The sequence below is a fragment of the Nanorana parkeri genome, unplaced genomic scaffold (genome assembly GCF_000935625.1).
Source record: "Nanorana parkeri isolate BGI_ZX_2015 unplaced genomic scaffold, ASM93562v1 scaffold1, whole genome shotgun sequence".
Lineage (NCBI taxonomy): Eukaryota > Metazoa > Chordata > Amphibia > Anura > Dicroglossidae > Nanorana > Nanorana parkeri.
Window position 1 is genome coordinate 4,877,299 of NW_017306269.1, and position 21,888 is coordinate 4,899,186.

At 43.6% G+C, this 21,888-nt stretch overlaps 1 protein-coding gene across 1 annotated transcript in view; it reads left to right on the top strand.

The window, feature by feature from the left end:
* Nucleotides 1-2,289: 2,289 nt before the first annotated feature.
* PRPH2 (peripherin 2) overlaps nt 2,290-21,888 on the top strand; it is a 20,788-nt gene continuing 1,189 nt past the window's right edge. Inside the window, exons 1-2 of the mRNA XM_018554500.1 lie at nt 2,290-2,870; nt 20,858-21,104. Coding sequence (XP_018410002.1) covers nt 2,290-2,870; nt 20,858-21,104 — 828 coding nt within the window. The remainder of the gene's footprint in view (nt 2,871-20,857; nt 21,105-21,888) is intronic.

The window sequence follows — 21,888 nt, forward strand, 5'->3', positions numbered from 1 at the left end:
CAAAATAGAACAAAACATCCAAGCATTATTTAAGACTGAGGAGATCCTGTAGGTGCAGGATGTCATGGACCCCACTAAGGAGGCATCGCCATGGAGCTGTCATGATGACGTCATGACGGCCCAATGGTGATGCCTCCTTCGTGGAGTCTATGACACCCTGCACCACAGCATGGCTCCCTACATCATCCAGGACCACCCAGAGCCAGAGAAGATTTGAAGAGGGAGGAGAACCTGCATGTGCTGAGCAGCCTGAAAACATTGGATAAAGGTAAGTATAAAACAGAATAAAGCATAACATTCTGGGACTTCAGGGGTGGATGTTGGTGAGCTATTGCATAGCTGAGATTGAAAGGTTGGCTTTAAAATGTAGTTCCACTTTTACAGTCAGATTTAAGAATCCCCCACTATGTTTGATATGTGCTCCTGTTTACACAGCACATCTAAAAAAAATAATGTCTTACATTTTTACTGTTTGTTTGGAGCAGGATTATACATAGGAGTTTATTGGCAGCTTCAGGTGGTTAGAATAGTGTGCAGATAAGGGGACGGACTGAGGGACATTTTTTTAACCCTTTGTTAGGACAGACAGTCCTGTTCATCTAATTTACAAGTGATAATGAAATCGGCCAGCACAGCACAGACAGGGTTAATTATGGCAAGCATCCCGGCCCCCTTAAACAGGGGGGGAAAAAGGTAAGCTTCTAGTTCTTGTATGTGAATGAGAACATGTAAAAGATGTAAGTAGGTATTATCCCAATTTAGCTGCAAAAGAGGAACTACACTTTAAAGAGAAACTCCCTGCACTGCAAGGCTTCCTCTTCATTTTGGACTAGGGGGCTCGAATAAAATAAATATACTCAGTTGATCCTCGATCCCATCTGCCTACTACACTGGTCCCGCAGCCTTTGCTCCCTGGGCTCTGGCGGTCTATGCCCCGCTGACATCATCACATCCAGTGCAGTTCCTTTCACCTGCTTTAGGCATGAGGACGCCAAGGGAGATACCACAGCCGGAAGAGAGGTGAGTGCTCACTGCCGCAGGACTGCATATCAGGTGAGTATACCTTCTGTACTTCAGCCCCTAGACCAAAATGAGCACTTAAACCTTGCAGTGTGGGGGTAGCCCCATTGCAAGGGTCTTTTTTTTTTTAATAACTGGAGTTGTTCGGTAAAACTACTGCAGCTATTTCTACATGTCTACACATTATAACTGTCAACAGTTTAATTCATTCATATTTATTTATTTTGTAAATTACATTTCTTTTTTTTTAAGTCACATGACCACTAGCATGACTGTGTGCACATTGCATTACTCACAATGTGGAGTGGCGAGCAAGTAAATAAATATGGTTATCTTATGAAACAATGCTTGTAGCAAATATTACTATAATCGTAATGTTACTAGAATTTCCCTTCAAGTGATCAAGGACCACTGTGTGTGCATTTAAAGTGTAATATTATTTTTCAGTTTTGAATAGCGTGAAGAAAGCTTAGGACGCCCCCGACCCACCCCGTCACAAGTTGGTATCTGTGATCACTTTGGGGAGATTCACCCTCTCGATTTGTCCTGGTGACCACTGTCAGTGAGACAGAAAGTGATAAGAAATCCACATTGCACCATTGCCACCAGAGAAAGAACTTAGGGAAGATCTTCAAGTGGGGACACCTGCTACTGGGACAGCTAAGATGGGAATGCTGTTCACTTTAGAGAGATTAGATTTGCATTTGCAGGACAAGAAGTGAAGGGGGATCACCTCAGTGAGAAGCAGGCACTAAAAAATAACCTGATAATGGTTTTAATCCTTCCCTTCCATATCCAAAGATAAAAAAAAAAGTAATGTCAGATATTACAAGCTGGTATAAGGGCACCTCGCTTTGTGAAAGCAGAAATTCAGTAACCAGTAAAACGAGGATTATATCTGCTGATTATCAGGGCTGGCAAAGATTCTTGCAAATGGGATGAAGGGGATTAGAAGTATTTAGATGACGTCTTGCACATGTAGGTTTAATCGTCTGAAACTTTCATGCTCCTTCTCCTTCAGTGGGACTGGGCCACCAGCAATAGGTGTAGCTGCCTTCAGCCAATTACTCTTAAATGATTGAGCTATTAATAACTCAGGAAAGGGTAGTCGTCTTGTCTCCTCCAGCTTTAGGTTAGGGTGGCAAACATGGAAGGGCCCCAAGTAATGAAGGCACTCATGGACTGAGGGGCGGCCCCAACTATAGTTCCTTCTTTCTCTCAACCAACTATTGAGTTTCCAAAGAGATCCACTCTCTGCACTCTGCAAAAATGGCCCTGATGAAAATCAAATTCAACCAGAGGAAAAGAGTCAAGTTGGCTCAGGGGTTATGGCTTTTGAATTGGTTCTGTGTATTAGCTGCCATTGCTCTTTTCACCATGGGAATATTCCTCAAAATCGAGCTCAGGAAGAGGAGCGAGGTGATGGATAATGCCGAAAGCCATTTTGTGCCCAACTCTCTTATATTTATGGGTGCGCTGGCTTGTTCCCTCAATGCATTCGCTGGGAAAATCTGCTACGATTCCCTGGATCCTGCAAAATTTGCAAAGTGGAAGCCCATGCTGAAACCTTTTCTGATCATCTGTCTGCTGTTCAATATCTTCATCTTCTTCATCGCTGTGGTGTGTCTGGTGACCAGGGGGTCCTTGGAAAGCACTCTGGCGCATGGATTAAAGAGCGGAATGAGGTACTACAAGGACACGGACACCCCTGGCAGATGCTTCATGAAGAAGACCATCGACTTGCTTCAAATCGAGTTCAAATGCTGTGGGAACAATGGATTCCGGGACTGGTTCGAGATCCAGTGGGTCAGCAACCGATACCTGGACTTCAGCTCTAAGGATGTGAAAGAGTAAGTCGATTCTAAATTGTATTGTACATTTTAAAGTGGAAGTAGAACCCTAATCGTTAAAGGTTTTAGTGAGGGTCAAAACTTGCCATCTAGACTGTCATAGACACAACCAGAAGCAATATAAAATAAGATTATTTTAAACCATCCTTTTCCTCTGATTCAGAAGTTGTTGAGTTTTGGCCACTAGGAGATAGTTCTACAAAATGAATGCAGTTAGGTAATGACAGGTAGCAAACTTGGTATCTGTTTAACTTTCTCAGGGCATCATAAAAATAAGGACCAGTTTGGTCATACTGATTTATGGTATACAAGTAAGAGTGAAGCAAAACTTGTAAAAGTTCTGTAAACAAATCACACTGAGGTTCATTGAGCATTCTGCCATTGCTAAGTATTCGGTGGTAGAAGAGCAGCAGCTTTGGCACCTTTTATGGGAATCATTGACTTCACAATAGAAGGATAAATGGAACATTGAGCTATCAGTATTGCTGTGACCCTGGAAGCAGTAGATCGGAGTAGACAACCTTGGCAACACAGCTGCTGCGGAACTGTGGAGGTCCCATGAGGCTCTGCAAGACTCTAACAGTCACACGCATGGCTCCAAGAGGCATAATAGGGTTTATAGTTTCACTACAGCTGAGTACTGAGGTGCCAACCCTGATCTAAACCATTGTAAAAGAAGTTTATTAAAAATACAATTGCTTGAAATTACCTCTGATAAAGGCTTTTCTTAATGAATAAAACCACAGCTGGACTGCTAAGGTTGCCTACCCCTGCTGTAGATAATTAACCACAGATGACTGCATCCAGTGTGTAGCCATGTCCAAAGTGAGCATAGCATTACATTGTATTATTAATCTAGATCAGCGTTTCTCAACCTTTTTTCAGTCATCGCACCCTTTAAAAGTATGCAAAATCACTGGGCACCCTAGTCTAAAATGTTCAAACCTTAAATATAAAAAATGAGGTATGGTCCCTCTAACATCCATACTAGAGCCTTATCCAAGATAAGGGGCCAGGTATGGTTGTTAAGGGGGAACCCTAAACACAAATGCTAAATAAATGCGGGGTTCACATTCTGTTTCACATCAGAATCCCTCCCGTTACATCAAGAGCCCACCTTCTTATTAGAAGCCCCTCTTCACATCAGAGTTCCCTTTTTTCATTCCCTCTTCTCATTGGAGGCATGATGATGTTGCATTTTCAAGGAAATCAGAGGGCACCCCAGGGACCCTGGTTGAGGAAGGCTGATCTGGACATGAGAAGTCAGTGAAAAACATGTCATGGTACATCATTATTGAACTGCTGTATGTCCAAGTGCTCTTTTCTTCTAACTGCATCGTTCAGTAAATTGTCCATATTAGCTCAAGCCTGACACAGTACCAAACTGATAACAATGTGATAGTTCATTGTACATGGAGGGATTGTATAACAAACCCTTTAACTCTTGCTCTGAATACTCAAACGGAACTTAAACATTTTACATATGTGGATGTATTGAACTGCAATGCAGCATGTAGTTTGCTGCATTTGGACTGATGAAAGTCTTATTTCAATAGGTTGTTATGGGTTACTGTAGTTTGCATAGTGTTTTTACTATGCATCGCCTTATTGTTTAGGGCCACATTGCACGCTGTGTTTGTGCACAATAAGGATGGATAGGAAAGGAGTCTTAGGACTGTTTAATCCGCCAGTCCCAGTATTCACCTACTGGTAGATTATATTCTTCCTCATTGATCCACGTCAAAAGATTGTATTTCTCTACCCTGACTCTGAATATCATGTTTTTCAGAAACCTGTATATAAACACTAATATCTCTATTTGTGATTTCCTGGTTTCCAAGTTTCATAGGGATAAATCACTATAGAACAACACTATAGAAGAAAGCGCACAAGCATCATGTGACACCTTCTTAAAACCTTTATTAAAAAAAACATAGCAAAGACAGGTACTCACAAACATTCTTTACAAACTAGCTTTGTCATATGAAATACCATCCAAGAAGAGACCTGCTCAACATTCACTGCATGGAAGAAATCCCTGAAGTAGATCCTTTCTATGGCGAGGGTCCGCTTTTGAAACCAGTCAGTGATGGGGTACACTACAGACAGCAGCTGCATGCTGTTTAACAATTACAATGGATGTTGTCTACTACAGGGATCTCTTCAATGCAGTATGGGTTGAGCGGGTCTCTTCCTGGTTATTTTATATGACAAAGTGAGTTTATAATGAATGTTTAACAAAGGTTTTATTAGGGGTCACACGATGCTTGTGTGCTTTCTGTTTGTTCTATAGTGTTTTAAAAAAATTCACAGTCTGGAGAAAGCAGCAAAGCCATGGATACCATTTATTAGGAAGCAGCGAAGCCATAGGATAGATACCATTTATTAGGAAGCAGCAAAGATGTGGATGCTGTTTATTAGGAAGCAGCAAAGCCGTATATACTATGTATTAGGAAGCAGCAAAGCTGTGGCTACTGTTTATTAGGAAGCAGCAAAGCCGTGGATACTGTTTATTAGGAAGCAGCAAAGCCGTGGATACTGTTTATTAGGAAGCAGCAAAGCCGTGGATACTGTTTATTAGGAAGCAGCAAAGCTGTGGCTACTGTTTATTAGGAAGCAGCAAAGTCGTGGATACTGTTTATTAGGAAGCAGCAAAGCCGTGGATACTGTTTATTAGGAAGCAGCAAAGCTGTGGATGCTGTTTATTAGGAACCAACAAAGCCGTGGATACTGTTTATTAGGAAGCAGCAAATCCATGGATACTGTTTATTAGGAAGCAGCAAAGCCGTGGATACTGTTTATTAGGAAGCAGCAAAGCTGTGGCTACTGTTTATTAGGAAGCAGCAAAGCTGTGGCTACTGTTTATTAGGAAGCAGCAAAGCTGTGGCTACTGTTTATTAGGAAGCAGCAAAGCTGTGGCTACTGTTTATTAGGAAGCAGCAAAGCTGTGGCTACTGTTTATTAGGAAGCAGCAAAGCTGTGGCTACTGTTTATTAGGAAGCAGCAAAGCTGTGGCTACTGTTTATTAGGAAGCAGCAAAGCTGTGGCTACTGTTTATTAGGAAGCAGCAAAGCTGTGGCTACTGTTTATTAGGAAGCAGCAAAGCTGTGGCTACTGTTTATTAGGAAGCAGCAAAGCTGTGGCTACTGTTTATTAGGAAGCAGCAAAGCTGTGGCTACTGTTTATTAGGAAGCAGCAAAGCTGTGGCTACTGTTTATTAGGAAGCAGCAAAGCTGTGGCTACTGTTTATTAGGAAGCAGCAAAGCTGTGGCTACTGTTTATTAGGAAGCAGCAAAGCTGTGGCTACTGTTTATTAGGAAGCAGCAAAGCTGTGGCTACTGTTTATTAGGAAGCAGCAAAGCTGTGGCTACTGTTTATTAGGAAGCAGCAAAGCTGTGGCTACTGTTTATTAGGAAGCAGCAAAGCTGTGGCTACTGTTTATTAGGAAGCAGCAAAGCTGTGGCTACTGTTTATTAGGAAGCAGCAAAGCTGTGGCTACTGTTTATTAGGAAGCAGCAAAGCTGTGGCTACTGTTTATTAGGAAGCAGCAAAGCTGTGGCTACTGTTTATTAGGAAGCAGCAAAGCTGTGGCTACTGTTTATTAGGAAGCAGCAAAGCTGTGGCTACTGTTTATTAGGAAGCAGCAAAGCTGTGGCTACTGTTTATTAGGAAGCAGCAAAGCTGTGGCTACTGTTTATTAGGAAGCAGCAAAGCTGTGGCTACTGTTTATTAGGAAGCAGCAAAGCTGTGGCTACTGTTTATTAGGAAGCAGCAAAGCTGTGGCTACTGTTTATTAGGAAGCAGCAAAGCTGTGGCTACTGTTTATTAGGAAGCAGCAAAGCTGTGGCTACTGTTTATTAGGAAGCAGCAAAGCTGTGGCTACTGTTTATTAGGAAGCAGCAAAGCTGTGGCTACTGTTTATTAGGAAGCAGCAAAGCTGTGGCTACTGTTTATTAGGAAGCAGCAAAGCTGTGGCTACTGTTTATTAGGAAGCAGCAAAGCTGTGGCTACTGTTTATTAGGAAGCAGCAAAGCTGTGGCTACTGTTTATTAGGAAGCAGCAAAGCTGTGGCTACTGTTTATTAGGAAGCAGCAAAGCTGTGGCTACTGTTTATTAGGAAGCAGCAAAGCTGTGGCTACTGTTTATTAGGAAGCAGCAAAGCTGTGGCTACTGTTTATTAGGAAGCAGCAAAGCTGTGGCTACTGTTTATTAGGAAGCAGCAAAGCTGTGGCTACTGTTTATTAGGAAGCAGCAAAGCTGTGGCTACTGTTTATTAGGAAGCAGCAAAGCTGTGGCTACTGTTTATTAGGAAGCAGCAAAGCTGTGGCTACTGTTTATTAGGAAGCAGCAAAGCTGTGGCTACTGTTTATTAGGAAGCAGCAAAGCTGTGGCTACTGTTTATTAGGAAGCAGCAAAGCTGTGGCTACTGTTTATTAGGAAGCAGCAAAGCTGTGGCTACTGTTTATTAGGAAGCAGCAAAGCTGTGGCTACTGTTTATTAGGAAGCAGCAAAGCTGTGGCTACTGTTTATTAGGAAGCAGCAAAGCTGTGGCTACTGTTTATTAGGAAGCAGCAAAGCTGTGGCTACTGTTTATTAGGAAGCAGCAAAGCTGTGGCTACTGTTTATTAGGAAGCAGCAAAGCTGTGGCTACTGTTTATTAGGAAGCAGCAAAGCTGTGGCTACTGTTTATTAGGAAGCAGCAAAGCTGTGGCTACTGTTTATTAGGAAGCAGCAAAGCTGTGGCTACTGTTTATTAGGAAGCAGCAAAGCTGTGGCTACTGTTTATTAGGAAGCAGCAAAGCTGTGGCTACTGTTTATTAGGAAGCAGCAAAGCTGTGGCTACTGTTTATTAGGAAGCAGCAAAGCTGTGGCTACTGTTTATTAGGAAGCAGCAAAGCTGTGGCTACTGTTTATTAGGAAGCAGCAAAGCTGTGGCTACTGTTTATTAGGAAGCAGCAAAGCCGTGGATACTGTTTATTAGGAAGCAGCAAAGCCGTGGATTCTCTGTATGACAATCACAACAACAACAAAAGAGAACATATATTTGGAAAGACATATTCCAAAGTTTGCTTGCAGCAAGATTATATTATGTTTCCACTTGAGCACTGACTGTATTTAATCTATGAGATAAATGTGCATACTGATAAAGAAATGCCAAGACAATATTAGAGGAGACTCGGCTTAAGAAGTGCAGTGTAAGCAGTAGACATGCTGCTGTGAGATATATATATAGTCCAGAGCTGAGTGATTAGCTCATTATTATCCGTGGTTAAGGGGTGGGATATGCAGGTTAATCTGGCAGTAAATACACACAATGCATTGTGCTATGGAGGAGCGGCGACATGCTGAGAGAATAGAAGAAAGCTATATTAACCCATAAGAGTGGCCATAAATGACAGAATCTTACCCCCAATCTGGCATCATATAAAACACATGGATAAGGATTGGGCCTTGGGTCGCTAAACGTGGAGTGGCAAAAATGTGCAGCACCAGCTATCAGAACAACTTGTTATTGTTCACTAAGATCTTCTAGCATGTTGGAAAATCTGTGTGTGACCCGGACAATCCTTTCTTCTCTTAATTAGAAAACAAAGGTGGTAATTGCACATGCCGCATTTCCATCCTGTGGGTGAGTTGCGTGAGCCACTACAGGGGACAGGACCTTGCCTGCCATTCTGGAGAGACATCTACTCTTCTATGACTAGATTTAGACTTGTGTATATGGATGATCAAGTCCTGTCCGGTTCTAATGTTCATTTGGTTAGGCAGAAAAGTTGCAATGTACATTGCAGGAGTACTAGTCATAGGGCTCAATAAATCAGTATGTGAGAGGTCTACTCCAGCTGTTCTGTCCTTCTCTCACAGGGCTGGAGTATTGTATAAGTACCTGTGTGGATAAAGCATCAAGGCAGATCCACAGTTTTGCACAAATGAGGTAATATCTGGGTGTATTTGCTTTGAGGTGCATTGCCTTTCATTGAGAATGCTACCCCAACACACATACACATTCAGTAAAAAAATAATACTGTACTCCTGTGCTATAGCGGACCACAACACACAGATGTGACTACTCTGTGATGCACTGCACTGTAAAAAATATTGCAGGTGTGCATTGAGGTGTGCTGAGAGATCATTAATACAGTGCATCCCACCTCAGTGCACAAGAATGTATGTATAGCAGCCTTTCTAAACCTATTTAACATGGAGGAACCTTAGAAATGATTTCTGTCTCAAAGAACCCCTGCTAAATGATTACATCTACAGCTCACGTGATCAGTAAGTTGTAAATATAATAATATATAAAAGAATAAAGAATGTGGCATGCCTAGTGTATTTGACACCCAAGGTAGATCATTTTTTAACACCCCTTGCTCTATAACACAAAATAAACAAATAATAATGGCCAGAAAAGAAATGCAGACAGTGAACATTGAAGTGCCCCCTTATATTGGTGGTCAGTGTAGTGGTCCATTACATTGGTGGTCAGTGTAGTGGTCCATTACATTGGTGGTCAGTGTAGTGGCCCACTACAATGGTGTTCAGTGTAGTGGTCCATTACATTGCTGGTCAGTGTAGTGGCCCATTACAATGGTGGTCAGTGTAGTGGCGCATTACATTGGTGATCAGTGTAGTGGACCATTACATTGGTGGTCAGTGTAGTGGCCCATTACATTGGTGGTCAGTGTAGTCTTCCATTACAGTGGTGGTCAGTCTAGTGGTCTATTACATTGGTGGTCAGTGTAGTCTTCCACTACAGTGGTGGCCAGTGTAGTGGTCCATTACAGTGGTGGCCAGTGTAGTGGTCCATTACAGTGGTGGCCAGTGTAGTGGTCCATTACAGTGGTGGCCAGTGGGAGAGAGGCCCCTTTATATTAGTGGTCAGTAGAAGGTCTTATGTTGTCATCAGTGGGAAAACAGCTCGGCTAAAAAGATCATTGATGCCAGCATTTACTGAGAGGCAGAAATTGTTCTTTGCTCTAAGAACCCTTAGCAATCATTGGAAGACCCCCAGGGATCCATGGAACCCTGGCTGAGCAAAGCTTATGTATACCAAGGTGTGACTGGGGCCCTTACTGTTACTACAGTGCCTTGCTGCAGCTTACTGTCACAAACTGCCCAGAGTAGACGGTTTGTATATGTCATGGTTGCACTTGTGAGCCAGTGCCCAGGGTCCGAGGGGGCAGCACCATTGCTCAAATTTACAAACTGTGATCATTATTTTTTTCCACTGGTATCCTCTTTGGACAGTTGTGCTGAATTCAGGAAGATAACTGCATGGGGAAGAATGCCCATGTTGACACACTGCAATTCAAGGAATATGAAGACATCTCTCCTTTCTCGTTTGTTGGTCTATACAGTTAAAGCTGCACTATGGGCACTTAAAATGAAATCAATATTGCATCCTACTCATACTCCTAAGCGATCTCTACCTTGTTTTTTAATGCAGAAGTCCAGCCAAAAATAAGAAAGATAAAAATGAATAGCTCATTAAAGGATAAAATATAAAATCCAGTTTCTACTGCAATTTTCAGCATGAATTCTGAGATTTCACTCGCAGTAGTGTTGTAGACTAGTGATGAGCCGAACACCCCCGTGTTCGGTTCATCCTCGAACTTTCGAACATGGAAAAAGTTCTAACTCGAACTTAGAACTCAATGCAAGTCTATGGGGGTAGAACTCAGAAAATTAAAGGTCCCCAATGAATGCAGGAAGTGATGTATATTAGCAGAACAGCGGAGAGAAGCTGATGGAGCAGATCTCTGCTTCATCAGCTTCTCTGGGGGTCCCTAGGTGACATCAGAGGTCTTGGAGACCCCTGATGTCTCCATAAAGAGGACATTTCAGCCCATCCTTATTGTAGACCACTAGATGCCCTCAGTCTGATAGCGAGCACCATTCAACCCACTTCATCTGAGCCCAGGTTGGCCTGGACCTGCCCCAATTTGTGATTGGAATGTGAAAGGAGAATCAGCGCCATGATGAGCTCATGTTTCTGTCACTTTACTTTCTCCTCCTCTCGGATAATAATAATACAAAGCTGCATTAATGTGTGTCTTTTATATTTGTCTAGAGTTCAGCTTTCAAGGGTTTCTAAATTCTCCGTTTTTTTCATATATCTACTGCTAGCTAGCAGTAGATATATATGCAAAAAGATTTTTTTTAAAAGGGGTAAGGTTTAAACTTACCCCTGTCTTCCCACACACTCCCATCCGAAAATTCGAAATTGCTTGGGCGGCCGCAAAGCACCTTGGGGCGGGCGCATGCGCAGTTCGGATTTTTGGCCGAGAGACGCAAGGTAAGTCTATGGACGTGTGCACCCGCACAGACACCGTGGGACAGGAAGTGCCAGCAATGACAGAGGAGTCAGCGCTGGATCGGAGACCCGCAGCAGCGCTGGAGGGACAGATGAAAATGACAGGAAAGAAGAAGGTCGGACTAAGAGACATCATTTCAGGCAAGTGCTGACATTAACATTGGGGGGAGGGAAAAATGTTTTTGACTTTAATGTCACTTTAAGTAAAGATTCCACACCCACTAATACTTACCCCAATCAATGGTCACACGTCCTCTGGGTCCATGTCCTCTGATCCTCAGCCCTGGAATGTGGGTAGATACTTCATAACAGCTTCAGAGGACCTGTTATCACAACTGGAACTGGCAGGGAGGAAGATTGAGGGACCGTGGGATAGACATGTGCACCAGCAAAAAATGTGTTTAGTTTCGTTTCATTTTGATTCGGATTTCGCTTTATTTCGTTTTTCAGAATTCAGGTCCGAAAGTCAATTCGTTTCGGAATTCGGATTCGGACAAAATTCGTTAGCGGCTTTCCGTACAAAATGTATTTGTTTTCGTTTCGTTCGTTCGTTGCAGCAAAGTGAAATTCGGATTCGTTTGCATTCGTTATACCTGTAATTCTGAATTTGGATACATCCGAATCTCCGAAATTTCGTCAGAATTTCGATTCGCACATGTCTACCGTGGGATAAGGAAAGTATTAGTGGGTGTAAAACAACCTTTACGCTTACTTATATCAACAGGCTCCATGCTGCTGTCAACATCATGTTCAACCATTAGTTTTTCCTCTTTAAATATTTTTTTTTTCCATTTTGTAAAAACAGTAAGACAAAAAGCATCTTCACATCAACAAAATTTATAACATAAATATCAACTGAACATTAATATATGATACATTGTGTAACCATCTAGAAGGTTGAAGTCAAGTATTTGATGATCCTGCTAGCATTAGTTTTTAATAAAATATTTACGTGATACAAGGGACATAGCTTGTGTAAAAGCATCATTGTTGAAGCATTCAAGGCGAAGCCACAAGTTTGTTTTAATCCCCCTACTCTACTCCAGCATATACAGTGGCGGAGCTAAGGAACAAAGGGCCCTGGTGCAAGATTTTTTTTTTTGGGCCCCCCCCCCCCAAAAAAAAACACAGACACAGCGCTCTCCTCTCGCAGCGCTTGGCCGACTTTCTCTCCTCCCCGCTGGGACACAGAGCAGCGCCCAGCGGGGAGGAAAGAAAGCAGGGAACCACTGAGCAAAAACTGTACTGTACATACGTTCCCTCCACTCCCCCAACACTCTATTCAGCATTGAGAACCAAAGGAACTTACTAGTAATTGCAAATATGCAGAAGCATGTGACTCAATCCATGTGTTAGCATCGGGCGAATCAGTGCTGACACGCAGGAAGTCCACAGTCCTGTAAAAGCCACGAGTACAGCAACTTGTAAATGACAGATGACTCTTTTTCACTCCTGGTGTCTTAATGGAGGCACAGGGAAAGCAAAAAGAAGGTAAGCATATGCCGCCCGCTGGGGAGGGCTAAGTTGAAGTAAACCTTTTGCCGAAGCAGGGCAAAGCACAGATTCACTTTAAAGGCAGCATGATGTCTTCAAATCAGGCCTGATGTGTACATGTTGCCTAATATATATATTACCTAATTATATTGCAAAGCACTAAGCAAACTGTTGGTGCTAGTGCTACGTATATATATAAATTCTGAAGAATAATAACCCAAGTTGTGGGAAATACTTAAAAACTTTTTATCCCATAGTTCTCAGTGTCAAGGGAGGACATATACTAACGTCGTCCCATGACCCAAAGCTACAGCTCGCTATATACTGAGAGTGCCGCAGCGGGGACGAATCCCGACAATACTGTTGAGAACCACCTAGCTAGCTGGTTGACAACTGGCTCTGCCCATCTAGAAGCAGAGCCAGCTGTGCCCGCCCCATCCCCTGTCTGGTCCTTCAGTCAGCGCTGGAGGATCGGAGAGGAGAGGGGGGAATCCCTGCAGGGGGCCATGACTGACAGTCACAGCTCTCTACAGGGAGATGATCGGGAAGTGAGCGAGCGACGGTATGTGTTCGCTCACTTCCCGATTAAGTTCTCCTTTAAGCTTTCACTTTCATTCACTAGAACAAACAGAGGGTTGAATCTCCCTAACGGGGACACAGACAGCAATAAAAACCTGATAGGTGTTCTAATCCCTTTTTCACTCTATCCAAAACTAAAAGAAAAAGTTTTGGCTTCAGTTGCACTTTAAAAAATATAAAAAGCAGCTTATACTGCAACACTCACATCCTCTGTGGGGCTTTCCCCCAAAGAGTAATAGTCAGTGTACCCATTGCACTCCTTACCGCTATATCCTTGATGAATGGGTTGGGTGCCTCAGTAGTCGACGGATGGCCACCGTCCAGGCAAAGTATAAAGAGTTATGGACACCGGCACTCCAAAGTAGAAAAACGTCTTTTATTGACGCATCATGCAACAATACACTTATTGCAACGTTTCGGGGTCACACAGGATCCCCTTCATCAGGCAGAACAAGTCACTTGTTCTGCCTGATGAAGGGGATCCTGTGTGACCCCGAAACATTGCAATAAGTGTATTGTTGCATGATGCGTCAATAAAAGACGTTTTTCTACTTTGGAGTGCCGGTGTCCATAACTCTTTATACTTTCCCCCAAAGACACACCGCTCTGTCCTGCAGCTGGATTTCTCTTCTGGGTTGAATGACTAACAGCATCATTCACTCCACTTACCGTAAGACCAAGGTGTCATGAACACACTCCCTGGAGGTGTGTCATCATGGTGGCCTTGATCACAGAAGAATGCCACTCACGCCCTGTGTGGGCGTCATTATCCACGGGGGACAAAATTAGTTGTGAGGCTGCTTTACTTATACAAGTATTCAGACTAAGATGTACTATGTGGTGACAGGGTCTCTTTAACAAGCTTCTTGGAGCCCTATGGCCTCATTCAGACAGGGGGTGAAGGGGGCAAAGGGGTGGTAAAAGCAGCAAGTTAATATGTGTTTTTACTGTCTCCCCCAGTCACCCCCCAGCTACATAAATACCTGGAATAAAAAATGGCTGCTATAAACTGTGTTTTTTCTTAACCTAAAGATCGTTAATACATCATCAAATGTATTTTTGTTACCTGAATTTGTTACCTGAATTTGAGAGGGAGAAGCAGTACAAGGAGACAATCAGTTAAGCTGTAGTGCTCATGTGCTAGAAAGGAACATGCTGAATTCTGCTGCTTCTCCCTTCACTGTCCAATCACAGGATGGGGGAGGGACTAGACCTGTAAGTGTTACTGAACTGCAGCAGAGAAATCAGGTCTCGTTCCCTGACAGACAAGACTGTGGTGTGTAGAGCTCTGTAAATCTTAGTACTGGATGGACAGAAAGTCCTTTGGCAGGTTAAACAGCCCCTGTATATGTATTTAATCAGTGTGTTTGCCTGGAGTATAACTTTAAATTGTTTTATTTCTTCAGTCTAACCTGTACAAGATTTTATGTGTCCTTTTATTTTCCTTCATTTACTATGAGCGTGACTTTTCTATCAGGGGTCATATCTGAGGCCAGCGTCCAGTTAAATACCTGCATCAAGTAACAGAGCCCCACAGACTGGAAGAAGCAGCACAATTAGGGCCCATTTATACCACTGCGGTACCCCAACTTGCATTGGTTTGCTGTGGTGCCAGTTATTGTGAATTACAACCCAACACACTGCAACACACAGCCAGGCATCACCGTTGTGGCGCATTGTGCCAGCAAAACATTCTACAGGAGTGATTATTAGTCTGTTATGGAGCATTAATTGCATTACAATGGAGTTTCCAGGTGTGAATAGGCCCTCAATTATCTTACAGTTCTCATGTGCTGACAAGAGGAGATAACAGAGTGAAGGTGCCCACACACCTTGCGATAATCGTACGATAATCGCGGGAAATCCCACTATCGTACGATTATTGTAAGGTGTGTGGAAGCCGTGCGACCTCTACTACTGTAAGGTCGCACGACTTTTATCTTAGGAACATGTTCGAAAACCCGCCGAGAATCGTACAATTTTCGTCGGGTGTGTAGCATGTTCATAAGATAAAAGCCGGACGGGCCGGTGTGCGCAAGCGCACAATGCCCGTTCAGCATTGCGGTCATCGGAAGCCCGCCCCCCTGCCTGTCCAAGATTGGCAGATCGTACATTTTTTTTTATTACCTTACAAACATCGCAAGACAAAAGTCTTGCGATGGTTGTAAGGTGTGTGCCCAGCCTCATAGAGAGATGAACTCATCAGTCTTCTGCTTTCACTGTTCAATCACAGGCTGGGGGAGGGACAAGAGTTGTGTGTGTTACTTAACTGTAGCCAGACAGAACTGAGCTGTGTGGTGTAAATCTTAGTACTGGATGGACAGATATATGTAGTTCATCTGTGTGCCTTGCTATTTGCCTGGAGTTCACTTTTAAACTTTCTGGTGTGCTGATTTCAGGTATTGCAGATCTCCAGTTTGTTCTTAGTGGACTCTTCTGAATTCTGTGTCTTCTCTTAGTCCCCATACACACCCTCACTGAGAATGAGAATCTTCAATGGAAAAGTTCCTTTAATATGGGAAGGTTGTACATATTGTGAGAATGATCCACTCTCTGTGACTGGTTGGGACTTATGATCATGTATTTCTTCATGTCATGCCTTCTGCAGATCATGACCACTCACTGTGACACATTAGGTATCCATGTATTCACTTTGGCTTCCTAAACATGCAGAACTCGGCCTTTCTTGAACCGCACCAGACATTAAACACCACAACAGATATTATTTATGGCAAACATTGCAGGGATCCCAACCTGAAAGAAGTCATTTCAGTGAGGTGCCCTTCTCATTTCAGGGAGGTGCCCTCTGTCCCCCTGAAATGATGGCAGATAGCAAAGAAGCTAATGCTTCCCGTGCTATCTGCTGGGTTTTTTTATATTCTGTTTGCAATTTGCAATAGCCAATTTATTTCAATTTGCAATAGCCAATAGCAGGCTGCCTATTCCACCCACCCTCTGCTGCTGTCAATCAGCAGAGGAGGACCTAATGGAGAACTTCAGGTCCACCTCGGCTGATTTACAGCAGCAATGGGCGGGTGCAATAGCTAGTCTGCTATTGCAAATTGAAATAGCCAATAGAAGCCTAGCTATTCATTCCTATGATGGTTTTTTTTTTTCTCTGACTGACGGCGGCCCCAAAGTCAGAAAAAAACAAACCAGACAGCAGGGAAAGGTTTACTCGGCTAGCTCAAGCAGAGTAAACCTTTCCAGGAGTAAATGTTTCTCTCACCCGGGTGGCCGGAGCCGCTAACTAATAGAGAGAGTTGGGATGTTTGACATTTGTACTTTTTCTTCCACTGAATCCAGCAGAGAACATCTATTTTTATATAATCCTCAAATGATGATAGTTCCACCCTGAAGTATATTTCCACTTTTGCAGCCAAAACTGGAAAAACAGCTATTTTATATTTGCTACATATTGCCATTCACATAACATAAATGCTGCAGACATATTACTCTTTTCTGAAAACTCCAAAACGGAAGTTGTGCCATTCTATGTAATGTTAGGGAGGGGGCTTTGTGAAGCTATGTTTACCCTAATTAACCCTGTCTGTACTGTGCTTGCAGATTTCATTATCAGTTGCAAACTTGATTTGAACTTTCTCCTAACAAAGGGTTAAGGATTTAGATGTTTGGCTTCTGCATTGTATTGTGTTGTATGTTAATGAGTCTTTGTCTGGGCAAAGACTCGCTTTGAAATTGTTGAGAGTAGCTTGCAGTCTACACAGAGGTCTGCTGCAAAGAAACATGTAAAACAGTGGTGGGCAACTCCGGCCTTCCAGGGGTTGTGGAACTACAAGTCTCATGAGGCATTGCAAGACTGACACTTACAGACATGACTCCCAGAGGCAGAGGCTTGTTGGGATTTGTAGTTGAAACACAGCTGGAGGGCCGGAGTTGACCACTCCTGACCTTAAAGGTATTTTCAGGTATACTGGGTGAATGGGAACACACAGCAAACACATGGCAGGGTGGTTCTCAACCTGACTGCAAAAGTGGAAATAGACTTTAACTAAGTGTTTCTGTGAAGCCCGGGACATTTGAGTTCTAGTTTTCTTATTTTTGAAGGTGCAAGTTCCTTGGTTGTCGTCTTCATCCTCTGCTTCACTCTTTAATTAGATGCTGACCCAGAACAAACGCAGCATGAGAGGTCTGACGTCATTGCCTGCTAGTGTGTTTTGGGCAATAAAGTTCCCGCTGTATATTGCCGGGTAAAACTCCACTTGAGAGTTGTCCATAAAAGCAATGACATTGCTGCGTCTAGTCCTTCTTCCAGCAGCAGATGGCCACACTTCTGAGAGAGAGCAATTAGTACATGTCCTGGGTCAGTCATTCAATAGAATGCAAACGTGTTTTTTTATTTTAGTTTCACAGTCTGTGTCTCATAAGGAAGATTTCCCTCCACTTCCTGTCCCAGAAAGAATACAGGAAGCAAGGGGAAATTTCCCAAAGCAAGGGGGAAATCCTCTTTTAGACAGTTGTCACCAGAACAGGTGTCCTCACTGGAACATTTCCCCCTCACCTCCTGTTCTGGTGAGAGCTCAAAAATCTAGGATTTCCCTTCACTTTCTTTACTAGAGACAATGGACATCAGGACAAACACAGAGGGTGAATCTCCCCAGCAACACAGACAACAATGAGAACCTCAGAGAACCAATGGCCAGCACAGGAAAAAAAAAAAAGGAAAAAACTATTTTCTTTTGTTTCTGCACAATGTTCAGAATTGGACCAATCACCAACCTGTGCTTTGTTATGGCTGGCTGACAGCGGATGTGTCAGCCTCCAAGGCCGGTGCATCCGCTGCAAGCCAAAGCCCAGCGCAGGTCCGCTATTACTCCGTGTCTGAAACCACGTTCAGTTGTTGGTTGCTAGGACCACTGGCATCCTAGCAACCAATGACACCAGAAGTCCTCCTTCTTTGCCCTCATTGGTTGCTAGGACCATTGGCATCCTAGACACCAATGATGCCAGGGGTCCTCCTTCTCTGCATCATTGGTTGCTAGGACCATTGGCATCCTAGACACCAATGATGCCAGGGGTCCTCCTTCTCTGCATCATTGGTTGCTAGGACCATTGGCATCCTAGACACCAATGATGCCAGGGGTCCTCCTTCTCTGCATCATTGGTTGCTAGGACCGCTGGGTGGTCCTAACAAACAGTGAAAAATGTCTTCATCCCCAGCATTACAGGAGGACGTCTGTAATTCTGGGGTGTCCACCCTTTCCTGGTGATGTCCGTTGCCTCCTGCAGCACCACTTCCTGGCTCCCAACTGTGGCCTGCCAAGATAAAAAATAAACAGGTATGTGCCATATCCTATGTGGTGACAATAAGGCTTCATTTAGGGTCCATTAACACCATGCCGTGTTATTAACACCTGGTTCTGTGCAACGTACCCATTGCGCGCTACAGTGTCGCATGCACAATTTTTTTCAACTGTACTGCAACGCATGGTATTGCGGTACCATGCGTTGCTGCTGTGTTTGATCGCATTGTGGCCAGGAGGTGGATTTGGGGTGCCACCTAAATGAATGGCAACACAATGCACCTGCTGCACTGTACCGCATGGTTGGTGTGTTGCGCGGTACAGTACGTTAATCGGTTCGACCCTCCACAGCAGTCCCCGTTTCCCATGCGGCCCCTCGAGAAAATGAATTCCTCAACCCTGACGTAGCCCATGCACCCTCCTATTATTAAAGCTGTAGGATGTATTTGTGTCAGACAATAAAAGCCTAATAAGGTTTTTGCACTTCCTCTCTCTATCCAAAACTAAAACAAATGTTTTGACCTCACATACACTTTAGGTGGTGCATCAAAGGGCAATATTGCAGATTCGCAGTCTTGTAGGTTGAACCTTTAAAAACAGGTAGCAGTGTCCAGTTAGGGTTGCCACCTTTTCTTCAAGCCAAACCTGAACACTCTAGTGACGCGCTGACATTTTTGGGGGGAGCATGAGTTGTGGCTTATTCATATGTAAATAGTGCTACCCATTCATATCTATGTATCACAGTCAAGACTATTTTCAGTGGGGGGGCAGTAGCCCCTATCTTAATTTTGGTTGCCCCTGTCTGCCTGACATCTTGTGTCCGGGTTTCTGCTGCCATAAAACCCGGACACAGCATTCAAAACCCGGACTGTCCGGGTGAATCCTGGACAGGTGGCAACCCTATGTCCAGTCCTTTGTTTCTATTCTGATATGTTCTCTCATTTATCTACTTTCCATCATGTCCAGCAATCTTCTACTCTGCTTCAAATTCATTTTCACTAATATGGCTGGAAATATGCAGACCTGGTATTCAGAGCTGACTTAAAGATAAAAATCTCATAGCAGGTCGCCGAGCATTAGCAGCCGAATGTAGTCAGTTGTTACACGGCCCTTCTAAACACTGGTGGGTTGTAGGTAAAAAGTGGAAGTTACTAATTGTAATAAGTCTGGAACAGCGAACCTAAAGCCCTCCACCTGACCTATGAGCAGACCCTCGGGTTTGCACTTTTCTGCTCTATTAAATTGGTGTGTCATGTCAACTCATTGCGGTTCCATCAATTTGAAAGGGCAACCCAACGCACTAAGGCAATGCAGCTCTTATGCACATGAGGTACAGCACCCGGTAGTACACTACTGTGCCAAAAATTGTGCTGCACAACATTTTGTTGTGTTCACAGCCCATTGAGTTGAATACACTTTAAGGTGCAAAAAAGTCCACTAATGCACACACGGTAACACAACTACTGTAAAACTAAGCGCTAACACCTAACCAGGCCCTTATTTCCCACAAAGCCATCGAGGCGCTAGCGGTGACCTTGTGGGGAAGTTGCGGGCGCCGGTGTAAGGTGTCCCGGCGGCGGATCTTAATCACGACGGGGCGGGTCAAGGCTCCACCCACCGGCACCGTAGTGTGGGGCCGCCGGCCAATCGCGGCGGGGCGCAACTCCTCCCCCCCAGCTGTCAGATATAGGGCGCGAGGTATGAATCCACCGGCGTCCTATTAATGTGGATTGACGGTGGAGGAAGTAGCCGTCTACCTTGCTATCACACAGGGGCTGTTATCTCCTGTGTGATAGCAATAAAGTTAGGTGGGGGAAAAAATGACTGATTTAAAAAAAAAATTAAATAAAAATGTTAAAAAAAATTAAATTAAATAAAAAGGTGATTAAAAAGTAAAAATAAGAAAATAATTATAAAAAATAAACAATAATAAGATAAAAACTATAAAAAAGTAAATTATAAAAAAGTTAAAGTAAAAAGATAAATAAACATCTAAAAAAATTAAATTGATTAAAAAATAATTACAAAATTAAAAAAATAAATAAGAAGAAATAATTGAATAAAAAAAAAAAGTGATAAAAAGAAACAGTAAAAAAAAAATTATTTGAAACGAACCCCGCCGCCCTGCCATCTGGTTGCCATTCTCAATTGATGGGGAGGGGGGGTTTGTGGTGTGGGGGGCGCATTGTGGAACCTGGCCTTGGGGCGGCAGGGAGAGTAAATCTGGCCCTGCACCTAACCTATATTAAACATACATATTCCGGGTTTTACATGCTCTGACAATATGTATCCATTGTTCTCTGGCTAATTGTTTACTTTTCACCTTTTCAATGCAGCCGGATTAAAAGTAATGTGGATGGAAAGTACTTGATTGATGGGGTCCCTTTCAGCTGCTGCAACCCCAACTCTCCCAGGCCGTGCATCCAGCAACAGGTGACCAATAACTCCGCCCACTACAGCTACGAGCACCAGACAGAGGAGCTCAACTTGTGGAACCGGGGCTGCAGGGAGGCTCTTCTCAACTACTACACCAGCATGATGAGTTCCATGGGGGCCCTTGTGCTTGTCGTCTGGATCATGGAGGTAATAATGATAAAATGATCATATAAAATTGATTTTCTTATTGTTTGCTGTGGGGAACACCTCCACTTTTACTTGCAGGATATTCCTTTACGTAAGGATCTGAATTGAAATGATAAGAGGATTTAATACAAAATGCAGTATAATTAACATTATTCTTTAGAAAAAGAAAGCCCCAACTCAACAGGTTAGCATGTATGGGGGCAGGCTAACTGGCTTCAAGAAAACCTCTGGGAGCTGTGCGGAAGGAGTGGCTACTTTCAGGAAAACAATGGGGTGGGGATTTTGCTTATAATTCTTGTACAAATGCCACCCCATCCACCTCTTCTCTGCATGGGCAAACCATTTGTTGTAGCCAGTATTCAGGCCCCATTCAGGAGGAGTGTACCCTTTAAAGACTGAGCCACCAGCAACCCAACCAAGTCATACTGGACGGCCCGGTATTTTACATGTGTGGGTGTTCTGTTTAGGTATCTCTTATTACGAAGAATGTTCTTTATTACATTCAGGACCATCCCTATAATTAGGTAGCCTGAGGCGGCATCTCTTTGGGTCACATCGGGGGGTGGGGGGTAGAGGCAGAGTGGCATTGTACTTCTACTGCACAATGTTTGCAGTGTGCCTGCTGCCCCCTTTCCGGCCAGTCTCCCAGGCTGCTGAGAACCAGGCAGGAAGATGTGTAAGGGCCATGCACATCTCCTCCCGCCCAGCTCTAGCAACCTGGGATGTTCTGGCTTGTGTCCCGCCCAGCTCCTGCCAGGAGCTGAGTGGGGGTGCAAAGATCCCC